The sequence below is a fragment of the Ursus arctos genome, unplaced genomic scaffold (genome assembly GCF_023065955.2).
Source record: "Ursus arctos isolate Adak ecotype North America unplaced genomic scaffold, UrsArc2.0 scaffold_1, whole genome shotgun sequence".
Lineage (NCBI taxonomy): Eukaryota > Metazoa > Chordata > Mammalia > Carnivora > Ursidae > Ursus > Ursus arctos.
The window spans coordinates 66918070-66934569 of record NW_026622763.1 but is presented as its reverse complement, the minus strand read 5'-3'; the positions used below and the strand labels follow the sequence as shown (position 1 = coordinate 66934569).

The 16500-nt window shown below is 37.6% G+C and overlaps 1 protein-coding gene across 4 annotated transcripts in view; it reads left to right on the top strand.

Annotated features, from left to right (window-relative positions):
• Positions 1-16500, top strand: part of HIBCH (3-hydroxyisobutyryl-CoA hydrolase) — a 126717-nt gene that overhangs the window by 51882 nt on the left and 58335 nt on the right. For all 4 annotated transcript variants that reach the window (XM_057303592.1, XM_057303587.1, XM_057303579.1 and 1 more), the window contains exon 7: positions 12275-12353. In XM_057303592.1, the coding sequence (XP_057159575.1) occupies positions 12275-12353 (79 nt within the window). The remainder of the gene's footprint in view (positions 1-12274; positions 12354-16500) is intronic.

The window sequence follows — 16500 nt, the reverse complement described above, 5'->3', positions numbered from 1 at the left end:
CTATCCCTATACTCTGAAGAGTTCTAATCAGGAACGGATGTTGTATTTTGTCAAATGCCTTTTCTGCATCAATTGAGAAGATCATATGGTTCTTGTCTTTTCTTTTGTTGATGTGCTGTATCACGTTGATTGATTTGTGAATGTCGAACCACCCTTGCATCCCAGGCATAAAACCCACTTGGTCGTGGTGAATAATTCTTTTAATGTACTGTTAGATCCTATTATCTAGGATCTTGTTGAGTATTTTGGCATCCATGTTCATCAGGGATATTGGTCTATAATTCTCCTTTTTGGTGGGGTCTTTGCCTGGTTTTGGAATCGGGGTAATGCTGGCCTCATAGAAGGAGTTTGGAAGTTTTCCTTCTGTTTCTATTTTTTGAAAGAGCTTCAGTAGAATAGGTGTTATTTCTTCTTTAAATGTTTGGTAGAATTCCCCAGGGACTCCATCAGGCACTGGACTCTTGGGGGAGGTTTTTGATCACCGCTTCAATCTCTTCACTGCTAATCGGTCTATTTAGATTATTAATTTCTTCCTGTTTCAGTCTTGGTAATTTATAGGTTTCCAGGAAGGCATCCATTTCTTCCAGGTTGCTTAATTTGTTGGCATATGGTTGCTGGTAATAATTTCTTTTCTTTTTTTCTTTTTTTATTATTTTTTAAAATATTTTTTTATTATATTATGTTAGTCACCATACAGTACATCCCTGATTTTTGATGTAAAGTTTGATGGTTCATTAGTTGCGTATAACACCCAGTGCACCATGCAATACATGCCCTCCCTACCACCCATCACCAGCCTATACCATTCCCCCACCCCCCTCCCCTCTGAAGCCCTCAGTTTGTTTCTCAGAGTCCATAGTCTCTCATGCATCATTCCCCCTTCTGATTACCCCCCCCTTTCTTTATCTCTTTGTATGGTTTCTCTCATCTATGGAACATAAGAAATATGAAGATTGGTAGGAGAAGAAAGAGATAAAGAAAGCTGGTAATAATTTCTAATAATTGTTTGTTTCCTTGGTGTTAGTCATGATCTCTCCTCTTTCATTCATGATTTTATTTATTTGGGTCCTTTGTCCTTTCTTTTGGATAAGTTTGGCCAGTGGTTTATCAACCTTATTCTTTCAAAGAACCAGCTTCTAGTTTCATTGCTCTGTTCTGCTGTTTTTCTGGTTTCTATTTCATTGATCTCTGTTCTGATCTTTATTATTTCTCTTCTCCTGCTTGGTTTAGGTTTTATTTGCTGTTCTTTCTCTAGCTCCTTTATTATTATTTTTAAAAGATTTTATTTATTTATTTGACAGAGAGATAGCCAGTGAGAGAGGGAACACAATAGGGGAATTTGGAGAGGAAGAAGCAGGCTCCCAGCAGAGCAGGGAGCCTGATAAGGAGCTCGATCCCAGGACCCTGGGATCACACCCTGAGCCAAAGGCAGATGCTTAACGACCGAGCCACCCAGGTGCCCCAACTCCAGCTCCTTTAGGTATAAGGTTAGCTTGTGCATTTGGGACTTTTCTAATTTTCTGAGAGAGGCTTGGATGGCTATGTATTACCCTCATAGAACCGCCTTTGCAGTATCCCATAGGTTTTGGACTGAAGTGTTTTCATGCTCATTACTTTCCATGAATTGTTTAAGTTCTTCTTTAATTTCCTTGTTGACCCATTCATTCTTTAGCAGGATGCTCTTTAACTTCCAAGTGTTTTAATTCCTTCCAAATTTTTTGTTGTGATTGAGTTCTAGATTCAAGGCATTGTGGTCTGATAACATACAAGGAATAATCTCAATCTTTTAGTATTGGCTGAGACCTGATTTGTGACCCAGTATGTGATCTATTTTGGAGAAAGTTCCATGCACATTCTAGAAGAATGAATATTCTGTTGTTTTAGGGTGGAATGTTCTGTATGTATCTATGAAGTCCATCTGGTCCAGTGTGTCATTCAAAGCTCTTGTTTCTTTGTTGATCTTCTGTTTAGATGATCTGTCCAGTACTGAGAGTGGAGTGTTAAAATCTCCTATTAATGTGTTATCATCAATCTGACTCTTTATTTTGGTTAACAGTTGGCTCATGTAGTTGGCTTTCATGTTGGGAGCATAGATATTTACAATTGTTAGATTTTCTTGTTTTATAGATTCTTTAAGAACTATATAGTGTCCCTCTGGATCTCTTATTACAGTCTTTGGTTTAAATTCTAATTTGATATAAGAATTGCTACTCCAGCTTTCTTTTGAGGTCTGTTGGCATGATAAATGCTTCTACATGTACCCTCACTTTCAGTTGGGAGGTATCTTTAGGTTCAAAATGAGTCTCTTGTGGACAGCATATGGATGGGTCCTGTCTTTGTATCCAATCTGCAGCCCTGTGCCATTTCATGGGAGCATTTAGGCCATTCATGTTAAGAGTTACTACTGAAATATATGTATTTATTGTTATCCTTTGTCTGTACAGTCCTTGTTTCTATGGAACTCTTGGGTCTTTCTTCTTTTATAGAATCCTCCTTAGTATTTCTTGCAGGGCTGGCTTGGTGGTCACATATTCTTTCAGTTTTTGGTGGTCCTGGAAGCTCTTTATCTCTCCATCCATTCTAAATGACAGCCTTGCTGGATAAAGTATTCTTGGCTGCATGTTCTTCTCATTTAGTACCCTGAATATGTCTTCCCAGCCCTTTCTGGCTTGACAGGTCTCTGTGGACAGGTCTGACATTATTTTGATGGCCCTCCCTCCGTACATAAGAAATCTCTTCCCCCTAGCTGCTCTTAGGATTGCTTCCTTGGTTGTAAGATTTGGGAGTTTTACTATTACATGCCAGGGCATTGGTCTGTTCTCCTTGATCTTGGGAGGGGTCCTCTCTGCCTCTAGGACACGAATGCTTGTTTCATTCCCTACATTGGGGAAGTTCTCAGCTATGATTTGCTCAAATAGATCTTCTAGTCCTCTGTCTCCCCATCCCCTCAGGGATCCCTATAATTCTGACATTGGAACGTTTTATGGCATCATTAATCTCTCTAAGTTTGTTCTCATGGATTTTAAGTTGTTTGTCCCAGGCCTTCTCCTGTTCCTTCCTTTCTATCAGTTTATCTTCTAGATCACTAATTCATTCTTCTGCCTCATTTACCCTAGCTGTTAGAGTATCCAGTTTAGATTGCATCTCATTCATAGCATTTTTAAGTTCAGCCTGATTAGCTCTCATTTCAGCCCTTAGAGATTCTATGTTGCCATTAATGGTTTTCTCAAGCCTAATTATTGTCTTCATAATTGCTACCCTGAAGTCTATTTCTGACATCTTGCTGATATCTGTATCCATTAGGTCTGTGGGAGAGGTTATTATCTCTGGTTCTTTTCTCTGTTGGGAGTTCCTCCTCCTAGTTATTCTGTTGAGGGGATGTACAGAGTCCAAAATATCAACCACAATCCAGACAAGATGCACCCTGGGAATATTTGGAGTGGTAGGAAGCCACCACCGAAAAAACACAGCCAAAATGAAACCCAAGAATAAGATTTATAAAATAAAAAAAAAGGGGGTGGGCTACAATCTGTCAGTGTGGGCAAGGTAGGGTGTTTCAGTTTTTCCTGGGTGTATTCTGTTCTCTTTGTTAGAGGACACTACTTTCCAGAGTTACAGGAAAATGAAAATTGGTATATATATAAAGGTAATATTGAATAGGGAAAAAAAGACTACACTGAAGCTTATCTCTCTCTCTCTCTCTATATATATATAAAATATAGGTGTGAAAAAGTACAAGTTAAAAAGCTATTATGGAATATGTTAAACATCTAGTTGAAATAAGAAATAGGTAAAAAAAAAAAAAACAGAAGAAACATGAGAAAGAATAAAAAGAAAAAAAAGTATCTTAGAAATACACAAGCCGAGAGGCAACACCTGGAGCTCAATATACTGTTTCCCACTGGTATTAGGGTTTTAAAGTTTTATGGGGACCCTAGGGTTGTCTTCCTCTTGTTCTTCTAGCTTGTCTTCTGGGGGAGGGACCTGCCTCACTGTTTTTCAGGCAACCCTGCTTGGGTGGAGTTGCCCTGCCCCAACCCCATGGGCTGGGCTCCAAGGAAACCGGTTTTTTGGGCTTTTGTTCTCTGGCAGCTTTTGTGCCCTTTCAGAGGATCAGAGCAAAGGAAAATGTCCTCATCCAGACCTCCGCCCCAGGGCAGAGAAGTCACAGTCTGTTCTTCTCTGAACCCTCCAGAACACACAGTCTCCCTTTCTGTAAGCACCGCTGAAAACCACAGCCTCCCACAAGCAGTGCATGTCCCCAGAGACCCTCTCAGCAGTTGACTCAGGACACTGCTTGTCTCTGCACTCTGTGCTTCTAAAACCATGATCGGTCCCAGGTCCACGGGTGCGGGTCCAAGGGTGCAGGTCCAAGGGACCCGTGCCCCCCCCCTCCCCGCCACACACTGTCTGGGCTCGCACCCCCCTCAGCTCCTGGATCCTGTCTGAGCACTGTTATCAGGCCCTTCCCATCCTGCTGTCACCGCTCTGCAAGCTATAGCCAGTCCCCCAGTGCAGGATGCTTTTGTGCTTGGGTGTTATATCACTTTCCAGGGACCAGCTTCTGGTGGCTCCCAGCCTCCTCCTGTTTATCCTCTGATATCTGTCCACAGAATTACAACTCTGTCCCATACCTCATGACCTCTGATCCTCTGCCTGTAGAGATCCATACATCTCAGGCTGATTTCGTGGGTGTTCAGAATGGCTTGGTAGATATCCAGCTAAATTCAGGGGACTGATTGAATCGGAGTCACCCACTCCTCCTCCCTAATTATCCATTTTTTAAAATGTTACCTTTTGTTTCAAATAGTATATTATCTGGAAATATAGAAATGATGCTTACTTCTAGTGGGTAATTAACATATTTTAATTTGAAGGATTTAACTGTGCTTTTAAAGTAACTATCATAAGATCTTTTTTAAAGCCTTAAATAAAGCTATGCCAGCCTTTTCCCTTTACTGAACAGTCTAAAAACTCATCTATGTCTCTTAATTAAAAAACAGTCTTAGAGTGACTAAATTTTACCTTTAAAGATTAGAAAATTAAGTACATTGTCATTCCTGTGACAGTATGTGGTTGACTACATTCATATATTTGTTTAGTTTTTTTGTTTATATTAGAATTTTTATACTAGATTATAAAAATGGATCAAATTAATTTTACTTTATCAGTTCAGTGTTAGCTCAGCACTGCAATGATGATTATTTACTAATAATACAAGTAAAGAATGTCAAAAACTGTCAGAGTGCTTGGGACACCATAACTAAAAGGAACAGAGGGGTTAAATGTGAAATAGAAAGATGCCATACCAGCAGTAAACTGAAAGAAAGCTGATGTATTTTAATAACCAGTAAGGTAAATTTTATGACAAACTTTAATATAGAAGGATATTCCATAGTTATAAAATGGTTAGCTCTAATAAATCTAACTTTGTATGCCCTGTGAATCTGTTGTGTATTGCTTCTCTTTGGTGTTAGTCCTGTGGTATATGTTGGATTATTTCAAATCAGGTGCTACTTATTTCTAATTGGCTGTTATTTGAACCCTAGGGTGACATTACCTTCCTCCAAGGAAGATGTACCTTTGTGTTTAGTAGGCTGAGGGGACTAGTAATTCCAGATCATCTAGATCCAGTTGGGAATAGAAGGATTTGTAGCTGAGCTTCACTCCAAGTGAGAGTTGGTCTGAATCCAGGGCATCCAAACTCCTAGAGTGTAGCATTAGGGGACCCAGTTTGGCAAGCCCTAATTTCCATTATTTGTTTCCTTAGCAGGTAGGGCTTAATTCAGTCTATTAAACTCTGTTCAGATCTTCACCCTCTTAAGATCACCAAGGTCGGGGTACCTGCTCAGTTGGTTAAGCATCTGACTCTTGATTTGAGCTCAGGTCATGATCTCAGGGTGGTGGGATAGAGCTCCAAGTCAGGCTCCCACTGGCTGTGGAGCCTGCTTAAGATTCTCTCCCCCTGCCCCTGTGCTCTCTCTCTCTTTCTAAAAATAAAAATAAATAAATAAAAATTTAAAAAAAGATGACCAAGGTCAGATTCTGAAAATTTTATTGACCTCAATCAACTGTAGAAATATAGTTTATAAATATTTGTCTGAAACTCTTTATAACTGAATATGAAGCTAGCTGAACTCAATGAGTTCCATAGCATACAATATGACAGTAATGCTAAAACTGAGAAACTATGGGTGCAAACCTCTATGTGAAATAACTCTACTGGTGTCATATTGTCAAACATTTAAAAATGTTTGATCTCTGCAAAAAGTAAGTCCTAAAAGGGGAAATAGACAAAAACCACAATCCAAGGAGAAGAGTTAACACACTTCTTTCAACAATGGAGTAGACAACTACTCAGTATAAGTACATATATATATACACATATGTTTCATGCATGCACATAATTTGAACATTGTCCAATAAACTTGATCCAATTAATAGTACTCAGTAATTGCAGATATGTTCATTTCATGTGCGCATGGGACATTGACCAAAATTGGCCACAGAATTAGTCTCAACATAAAAGGATTAATCTTACAGACTGTTCTCTGGCCCCAGTGGAATTAAGCTAGCAAGCAATAACAGAAACTGGAAGATTCTAAATGTTTGGAACATATACTTATGGCTTTGCCTACAGGGTAGGGAAGGATTACTTTACATATTATATAAATGCACCATAAAAATAACAAATTAGACTTCAAAACTAAGAACTGTGCATTCTCAGACATCATTAAGAGAGAAAAGGCAAATCATGGACTGCAAAGTAAGTCTTAGAATGCATATATCTGACAAAGGAATCCTATCCAGAATGTATAAAGAATTTCTACAGTCCATTCAAAAATTCCATGGAAAAAACGAACAATAGATGAGAGTAGACATATTACAGAGATATCCAGATAACAAATATAACAAAACATTCAACTGTATTAGTCAAGGAAATGGAAATTGAAATCAGTGAAATACTAACACTCATTAAAGTGGCTAAAATTATGAAAGACAAGTTGAAGTATTGGTGAGGATGGGGAATAACAAACTCATGTAGTGCTGGTAGAGTAGAAAATTGGTACTACTGCTTTGGAAACTTCTTATTTTAAAAAATTAAATTAGTTTCCTTTGACCCAGTAGTTTTATTTCCTGGTATATACCCAAACAAAATGTGTGCACTCATGCACCAAAAGACATGCGTGAGAATGGTCATCGAATCATTATTTGCAGTAGCCCCAAGCCAGAAAACCTAACTAGCTATTTACTGTAGATCAATAAGTTATTTGTACAAAGGAATGCTGTACGATGAAAAAAAAATGCATACAACGTGAACGAATCTCAAATAGAGTTGACTAAATGATAAATAGTATATACTCTATGATTCTAATTATATCAAGATAAAATCAGAAAGCATAAATGTTATTTTGTTGGAAGTCAGGATAGTGGTTGCCTGAAGGAGGGAATGATGACTTACAGGGTACAAAAAATAATTTCTGATAATTTTTATCTACATTTTGGTTACATAGGTGTGTTAACTTTTGGGTGATTCATTGGACATGTATACTTACCATTTGCAACTATTTGTATATTTTTGAATGTGTATTATGTGTCAATTAAGAACGTTTTTTTAAAAAGCCAATGTGGCTGACCTGAGCGCCAGTGAGGAAAGTAGAGAATGGTAAACTCCAAGACCAGGGAGCTAGAAAGGGACCAGACAATGGCCTTATCAGCCATGAGGAGGAATTTTGGTAATATTTTAATGTAATAGGAAGTCACTGGAGAATTTTGGGCAGGAGAAAGCCTTAACCGATTTACATTTAATAAGCTTACTTGGCTGCTGTGTAGAGAATGGATTGTGGCAAGAACAGAAGCAAGAGCGACCAGCCCAGGCAAGAGATACTAGTGACTTCAACTAGGGTTGTAACAGTGGGGATGTGAACAGTGGCCCGATCTAAAGTATGTTTTGAGGTTAGAGCTGTAAAGACCTGTTCGTAGATTAGATTGGGAGATCAGAAAGAAAGAGGATGATGCTGAGGTTTTTGGCCTGAGAAGCTGGGTGAATGGTGGTGCTATTTACTGAGGGAGCACCGCATTTAAGGAGATATCAAGAGATTTACTTCTGATGTATGAACATTGAGAAAAATATTAGATATATAAGTGGAGACATTAAGTAGGCAGGTAGATATAAAATTCTAGGGAAATCAGGACAGGGAATTGATTTCAGTCGTTAATGTAGAATGAATGTAGAATGAACAGAGTGCAGGTGAAGTGGAGTAGAGGAATGACATCTGATCATTGGTGCGGGCAGATCAACATTTGGATGTCAAGAAGAAGAGAAAGAGCAACTACGGAGATAGAAGGAAAACCAGCAGAGTATGGTGTCTCAAAGTCAAGTGAAGTGTTTCCTGAAGTAGGGACTAAGCAGCTGTGCCAGATGCTACTGAGATATCCACTTAGATGATGAGATTTGAATAGGGGGTTTGGTAGGATGCAGGGAGAGTATTTGAGGAGAGTTAGGAATTAGAATGGCATCTTACATTTGGGGAATGAATCTGTGCAGTATAACCGTTAATACAATAAAAATCGAAGGCTTTGAAGTCTTTAGTCTAGCAAAGGGTACCAGCTCAGGTTAATGGTTAAAAAGTATGTAACAGTAAATTTTGAAAGTTTCAAGGGGGACTTCTTATAAACAACCATAACGGATTCTTTTATATAAGATACAAAAATCAGATCCGAATCTGCCACGAAGGTGCTACATCCTTTTCAGTGCTGATCAGCATTTTATTCTTAGTACCTCCAAGTGCACTGACTTGCATCTTTTCCAGCCTTCCTCTTAATTAAAAGGTTTTTAAAATTGGCTCTTAATGGTACTTATGTCAAGCATCTCTTATTCTGAAAGCTTATTATTAATTCTTTCTAAAGTCTTGAAGTCTTTGATTTCATTCATTTTATCAGCTATGGATTATACAAAATAATATGTAATACAAGATAACTCAGTGAAAATAGGATCTGTAGTTTCTATGTCAAAGAATACAGGGCTCATAAATTTCTTTCTCTTTTGATTTCAGGAGGTAGATAAAGGCCCTCTATAGAGAAGTTGGGCTGTGAAGTGGTTCTCATGCCAAACAAGGAGGATTTCAGAAGATGTAATGGGGTGACTAGTCTGGGATGAGCAGTGTTAGCAGGAAGAGGCATACAAGACAGCTTATATTGTGTGATGCTGAAGCATGACAGGATATAGATCTGGTTCTAATTGAAAATGTAGCAAGAGACTTTTTTAATTGAAAAGAACATGGACTCACACAGATCCAGAAGAGAGAATGGAGCAGTTATTAGATAAGTGTGGGGATCAAATGGGAATCCATGGACAAAAATGGGCAGCATCGCTTGTCTTCCTAAAAATTGAACTGCAAGCGATCTCTGCTGCTTTTTTGTAGGTTTGCTTTGTTTGCTCTGTGGACTGCATGCAGCCTTCTCAGTTTATTCATCATCACCCTTTATAATTTCTGCTTTAACTTGGCTGTCATGTCTTCTTCAGCTCAAATTTCAAATGACCTTTAAGCTTTGGCTGTCATTGACTCACAGCAGTCCACTGTATTTTAGTTTAAATTCCTACGGGTGAAAATCTTGTCTAATGCACTTTTCTTTCTCTCCCTTTGCTCCCTGGGCCTTTCAGTTCTGGTTACCCTTGAATGGCTACCCTTGGGTACCCATCCCTAGTTCAGCCACTGCTCAGGGAAGGGCAAAGTCTTTGGGTAGAGAAAGGGCAGTGATGGGACAGACAGATAGGCCTTCTCTAGTATGTCTTTCTCTCTTTAAAATTATATGATTAATTGAAATTGTAAAGGCTTGGAATTTTGGAGGAACAGCATGAAGGCCCTGTGGTTGGTGAAATAAGTGTGCAAGAATAGTGGGAGATGTGGGGCGCCTGGGTGGCACAGCGGTTAAGCGTCTGCCTTCGGCTCAGGGCATGATCCCGGCATTATGGGATCGAGCCCCACATCAGGCTCCTCCGCTATGAGCCTGCTTTTTCCTCTCCCACTCCCCCTGCTTGTGTTCCCTCTCTCGCTGGCTGTCTCTATCTCTGTCGAATAAATAAATAAAATCTTTAAAAAAAAAAAAAAAAGAATAGTGGGAGATGTAGTCAGAGGTACACTGGGCCATACTATGTAGAGCCCTGCATGCCATGAATAGAGTTTGAAGTGTGTGTGTGTGTGTGTGTGTGTGTGTGTGTGTGTCTCTCAGATAAATATCCACGTTTGTTCAAATATGTATTAGAGATACATAAGGTAAAATCTGGAGGGTTACATACCAAATTAATAGTAACTCTTTCTCTGGAAAGAGGGAGGAAACTAGGATTGGGGTTGTGGTCAGTGGTCAGATTTTACCTTTATACATAAATATTAAGTAAAGGGGGATATAGACATTGCTGTTTGTCGAATCAGAGTTAATTAAAAGAGATAGGAGACAATGACCAGAGGAGTATGGTTTGAAGCAGGGTCTGTCCATGAAACCTGGTGATTTACCTACTGTGCATCCCCATGGAGGCAGTTCTGAGCCCTAGGACTCAAAGGAACAAAGTTGGAAAACTGGGAATCCAGTCCAACTCTTAAGTTCTTAGCAAGACATTCCTGAACATTAATAAGTTTCAGCTACGATGTGATAAACTAAAAGTGGAGAGAATATGAATCAAGGACCTCTAAAATAATGTAATAAGTTAATACTAAAACAAGTAACTCTTATTTAAAATTTGTAAGATTTCATAATCTTAAAGTATATACAGTCAAATTTGGGTCAGTATTGTCAGTTGACTGTGTCATAATAGAATACCTATAACATGATATTTGCCTGTATGAAGAATATCAGACATTGTGGATTTAACTTATAAGTGTTGACACCAGAAGATGCAGGTAGTGGCTGAAGAATTTTATTCACTTTCATGTTTATTTACATGGTCTTCTAAAACTTAAGCTTAGCATATAGTATGTAAAATTTATAAGAAATTGCATGTGTGTTTTAGTGTTTCTTAAGTGGGTTTTAAAGTTTCAAGAACTTTTATTTTGCTATTCTTCTTAAAGATTTTATTTTTAAGTGGTCTCTACACCCAACGTGGGACTTGAACCCACAGCCCCAAGATCAAGAGTCACACGCTCCACTGACTGAACCAGGCCTCCCCACCCCCATACTTTTTCTTTTTCTTTTCCTTTTTTATTTTTTAAGATTTTATATTTTAAGTAATCTCTACACTATTTTAAGTAATCTCTACACCCAACGTGGGAAAAGTTTCAAGAACTTTTAAATGGCTGAACTGAGTATGAAAACACTTGAAAGAGTTGAAGAAATTGTAGTGAAAGATTAGAAGAACCAGATAGAAATGAGGCCCTTTCTATTTAGTTAATGCTTACAGAACTCTGAAGTGCCTGGTATTGCTCTGAATACTTTGTTTTAACTCATTTAATACTATGCTGACAAAGATAGAATACACTGGTTAAAAAGGATCAAGAATGAGAACAAAAACAGTCTAACAGAAGTTCTGAATAATGTGAAAAGAACATAACATAGGAAATGCATGTTATAGTGTGAGCACTGGTGTTAGCTGGATACTTTGTCATCACATGTATACCTCTTATTTCGTTTTATTCAAACTATGTTTTTTCAAATATCTTTATTCAAAGATTACTGTTAAGTTTTCCCTTTTCAGTGACATTCAACAAATTAGAGATAGAGACTTTCAGCCAAATCTTATTTTCTAAAACTTATGTTTAGTAATCAGTTTTTAAGAGGTGTACAGTAGGCCCTGTTAAATGTTGTATCTAAGAAAAATGATGTTACTAATGTTATGAACTATGTAATAAATGATGAAATATGTGAATAAATGTGTTAAGATACTGTTCAAAGTACTGAAATTAGCTAGAATGGCTTGGTTGTGCTCTTTTGATGACTGGTTCCACTGATGACAACACGCAGTCATTCTGGGAACAGTCACTAGTCTATAACGCTATACTGGATTTGAAAATGAGAGGGAATGGGGAAGAGTACATTAAACATAACACAAAATACTGATTGAAAACAGCTAAAACAAGCCTATTGCAGGTACCAGGGATACCCATATATTTTTTTGTCCAGTATTCCTGAAATTATGTGTTTTAGTGTTTTTCTCCAGTGTAGCTCCTAAAAGAAATTCCGTAAAAATAATTTACTTGGTTTAAAATGTTTGTGTGTATATGAGTTTGTTTATATTTTTTTTTACAGTATTTTTAAACAACTTTTTGCCTTATTTTCCTAGGGAGTTGGTCTCTCAGTTCATGGGCAATTCCGAGTGGCCACAGAAAAGTCTCTTTTTGCGATGCCAGAAACAGCAATAGGTAAAAACCCCCAATTTTTCATCATCACTTTTAGAATTATCTTTGGATGCATTTCAGATTACACTGTTGTTAAAGGAATTGATGGAATCTTACTGAGATATAGCAGTGGAAGAATTCTTTTTTTTTTTTTTTTTTAAGATTTTATTTATTTATTCGACAGAGAGAGAGACAGCCAGCGAGAGAGGGAACACAAGCAGGGGGAGTGGGAGAGGAAGAAGCAGGCTCATAGCGGAGGAGCCTGATGTGGGGCTCGATCCCAGAACGCCGAGATCACGCCCTGAGCCGAAGGCAAATGCTTAACCGCTGTGCCACCCAGGCGCCTCAGCAGTGGAAGAATTCTTAAGAAAGGAAGATACCTCAAAGTTATATTAGCTCAGTAATTGTATCTGAAAACACAAAAGAAAAGAATATTTAACTGGCAACACTAACACACTGGTCGTTAATTTTAGATAAAAGATTATTAGGAGAAAATAGTCTTATTTTGAGATCTATGATCCATTTTGAATTTTTTTTTTTTTTTTTTTTTTTTTTTTATGGAGAGAGAGAGAGTGTGCCTGAGTTGGGTGGGAAGTGGCAGAGGGAGAGAATCCCAAGCAGGCTCAATACTCTCTGCTTGGTCTCATGACTGAGATCATGACCTGAGCTGAAGTCAATAGTTGGACACTTACCCGACTGAGCCACCCAGGTGCCCCCATTTTGAAATTTTTGTACGTGGTGTGAAATATGGATCAAAGGTATGGATCAAATTTTATTATTTTGCACATGAAGATATAGTCGTTCACACACTACATTTTGAAAAAGCTGTTGTTTCTCCACTGATGGCTTTTGTACTTTTATATGTGTTATATTGGTGCCAACACTAGTCTTGATTACTGTTGCTTTGTAGTAGAAATCAATGTAGCGATAATCCTCCCATTTTGTTGTTTTCCCCAAGTTGTTTTGGCTATAAAATCCTTTGTATTTCTATATGAATTTTAGAGTCAGTTTGTCAATTTCAACTAGAAAACCTTCTAGGATTTTGATTAGGATTGTGAAATCATACGGTATTTGTCCTTCTCTGATTTATTTCACTTAGCGTAATACGCCTACGTCTATCGATACTGTTACAAATGCCAAAATTTCATTCCTTTTTTGTGGCGAAAGTAATATTCCATCGTATATGTATGTCTACCACATCTTTTTTATCCATTCATCTATTGATGGACACTTCGGTTGCTTCCATATCTTGGCTATTGTAAATAATGTTGCAGTGAACATAGGGGTGCATATGGTATTTTTATATTTTTTCAGATACATACCCGGAAGTGGAATAGGTGGATTATGTGGTAGTTCTATTTTTAATTTTTTGAGGAACCCCCTTAACTTTCCACAGTGGCTGTCCCAATTTATATTTCCACCAGCAGTACATGAGGGTTCCCTTTTTTTCTGCATCCTTACCAACACTGGTTTTTGGCTTTTTGATGATAGACAATCTGACAGGTGTGTGGTGATATCTCATTGTGGTTTTCTTTTAAAATTTTATTTTATTTTTTAAATGAAGTTTTTATATTCTGGTATAGTTAACATACAATGTTATATTAGTTTCAGGTGTACAATATATTGATTTATCACTTCCATACATCACCCAGTACTTCAGTACTCAGCACAAGTATCCTCCTTAATACCCATCAGTTATTTCACCCATCCCCCTATCCACCTCCTCTCTGATAACCACCAGTTTGTTGTCTGTAGTTAAAAGTTTGCTTCTTGGTTTATCTCTCTTTTTTCCTTTGCCCATTTGTTTCTTAAATTCTACATATGAGTGAAATCATATGGTATTTGTCTTTCTGTGACTGACTTATTTTTCTAAGCATTATACTCTCTAGCTCCATCCATGTCATTGCATATGGCAAGATTTCATTCTTTTTTTTGTGGCTGAATAATATTGCTGTGTGTGTGTGTGTGAGAGAGAGAGAGAGAGAGAGAAAGAGAGATCTCTTTACCCATTTATCTATCAGTGGACACTTGGACTGCTTCCACAATTTGGCTATTGTAAATAATGCTGCTGTAAACATAGGGGTGCATATATCCCATCGAATTAGTGTTTTTGTATTTTGGGGGGTACATACCCAGTAGTACAAATACTGGATTGTAGGATAATTCTATTTTTAACTTTTTGAGGAAACTCCATGCTGTTTTCCACAGTGGCTGTACCAGTTTGCATTTCCAGCAACAGTGCAAAAGGATTCCTTTTTCTCCACATCCTTGCCAACACTTATTTCTTGTATTTTTGATTTTAGCCATTCTGATAGGTGTGAGGTAATATCTCACTGTAGTTTTGATTTGTTTCCTTGATGATGAGTAATGTTGAGTATCTAATGTGTCTGTTGGCCATCTGGATGTCTTCTTTGGAGAAATGTCTATTCATGTCTTCCCGTTTTTAATTCAATTGTTTTTTGGGGTGTTGAGTTGTATAAGTTCTTCATATATTTTAGATACTAATCCCTTATCAGATATGTCATTTGCAAATATCCTCTCTCATTCAATAGGTTGCCTATTACTTTTGTTGATTATTTAAATATCTTCTCCCATTCAGTAGGTTCTCTTTTAGTTTTATTGATTGTTTCCTTCACTGTGCAGAAGCTTTTTATTTTGATGTAGTCCCAGTAGTTTATTTTTGCTTTTATTTTCCCTGCCTCAGGAGATATATAGAATGATGTTATTATGGCTGATGTCAGAGAAATTGCTGCCTGTGCTCTCTTTTAGGATTTTTATGGTTTCAGGTCTCACATTTAGGTCCTTAATCCATTTTGAGTTTACTTTTGTGTATGGTGTAAGAAAGTGGTCCTGTTTCATTCTTTTGTGAGCTGCTGTCCAGTTTTCCTAATACCACTTATTGAAGAGACTATCTTTTCCCGACTGTATTTTTCCCTCCATTGCCGTAGATAAATTGACCATATACATGTGGTTTTATTTCTGAGGTCTCTATTCCATTGATCTATGTGTCTGTTGTTGTGTCAGTTCCATACTGTTTTAATTTGTATAGTTTTGTAGTACAGTTTGAAATCAAGGAGCATTATGCCTCTAGCTTTGTTCTTCTTTATCAAGGCTATGCTGGCTATTGGGGTCTCTTGTGGTTCCTTTGGTATTTTAGGATTATTCTAATTCTGTGAAAATATACTAGAATTTTGATAGGGATCACTTTGGATCTGTATGTTGCTTTTGGTAGTATGGACATTTTAACAATATTAATTCTTCCAGTCCATGAGCATGGAATGTCTTTCTGTTTATTTGTGCTGTCTTCAGTTTTTCTCATCAGTGCTGTGCAGTTTTCAGAGTCTTTTACCTCCTTGGTTAGATTTACTCCTAGGTATTTTATTTATTTTCTTATGCAGTTGTAAATGGATTTCTTTTTTGGATTGACTTCTTAATTTCTCTTTCTGATAGCTCATTTATTAGGGTTTAGAAACACAACTGATTTCTGTGTATTAATTTTGTATCCTGGGACTTCATTGAATTCACTTATTCTAACAGTTTTTTGGTGGACTCTTCACGGTTTTCTGTATAGTATCATGTTATCTGCAAATGATGACAGTTTTATTTCTTCCTTTCCAATTCAGATGCCTTTTATTTTGTTTTCTTGCCGATTGCCATGGATAGGACTTCCAGTACAATGTTGACTAAAAGCATCAAGAGTGGACATCCTTGTCTTGTTCCTGATTTTAGAGGAAACAGTTTCAGCTTTTCACCATTGAATATGATGTTAGCTGTGGATTTGTAATACATGGCCTTTATTACATTGGGGCCATACATTGTACATTCCTTCTATACCCACTTTGTTGAGAGGTGGTTTTTTTTTTTTTTATCATAAATGGATGTTGAATTTTATCAAATGATTTTCATATTTTATCCTTTGTGTTACATATACAATCAATACAGTGCTATGTATTGATTGATATGTGGATTTTTAAAAAAGATTTTTAAAATTTATTTCAGAGAGAGAGAGATAGCGAGAGAGAGAGCACAAATGGGGAGGAGAGGGAGAAGCAGGCTCCTCACAATCAGAGAGTCCAACACGGGGCTCTATCCCAGGACCCTGGGATCATGACCCTAGCTGAAGGCAGATGCTTAACTGACTGAGTCATCCAGGCCCCCTGATAGGTGGATG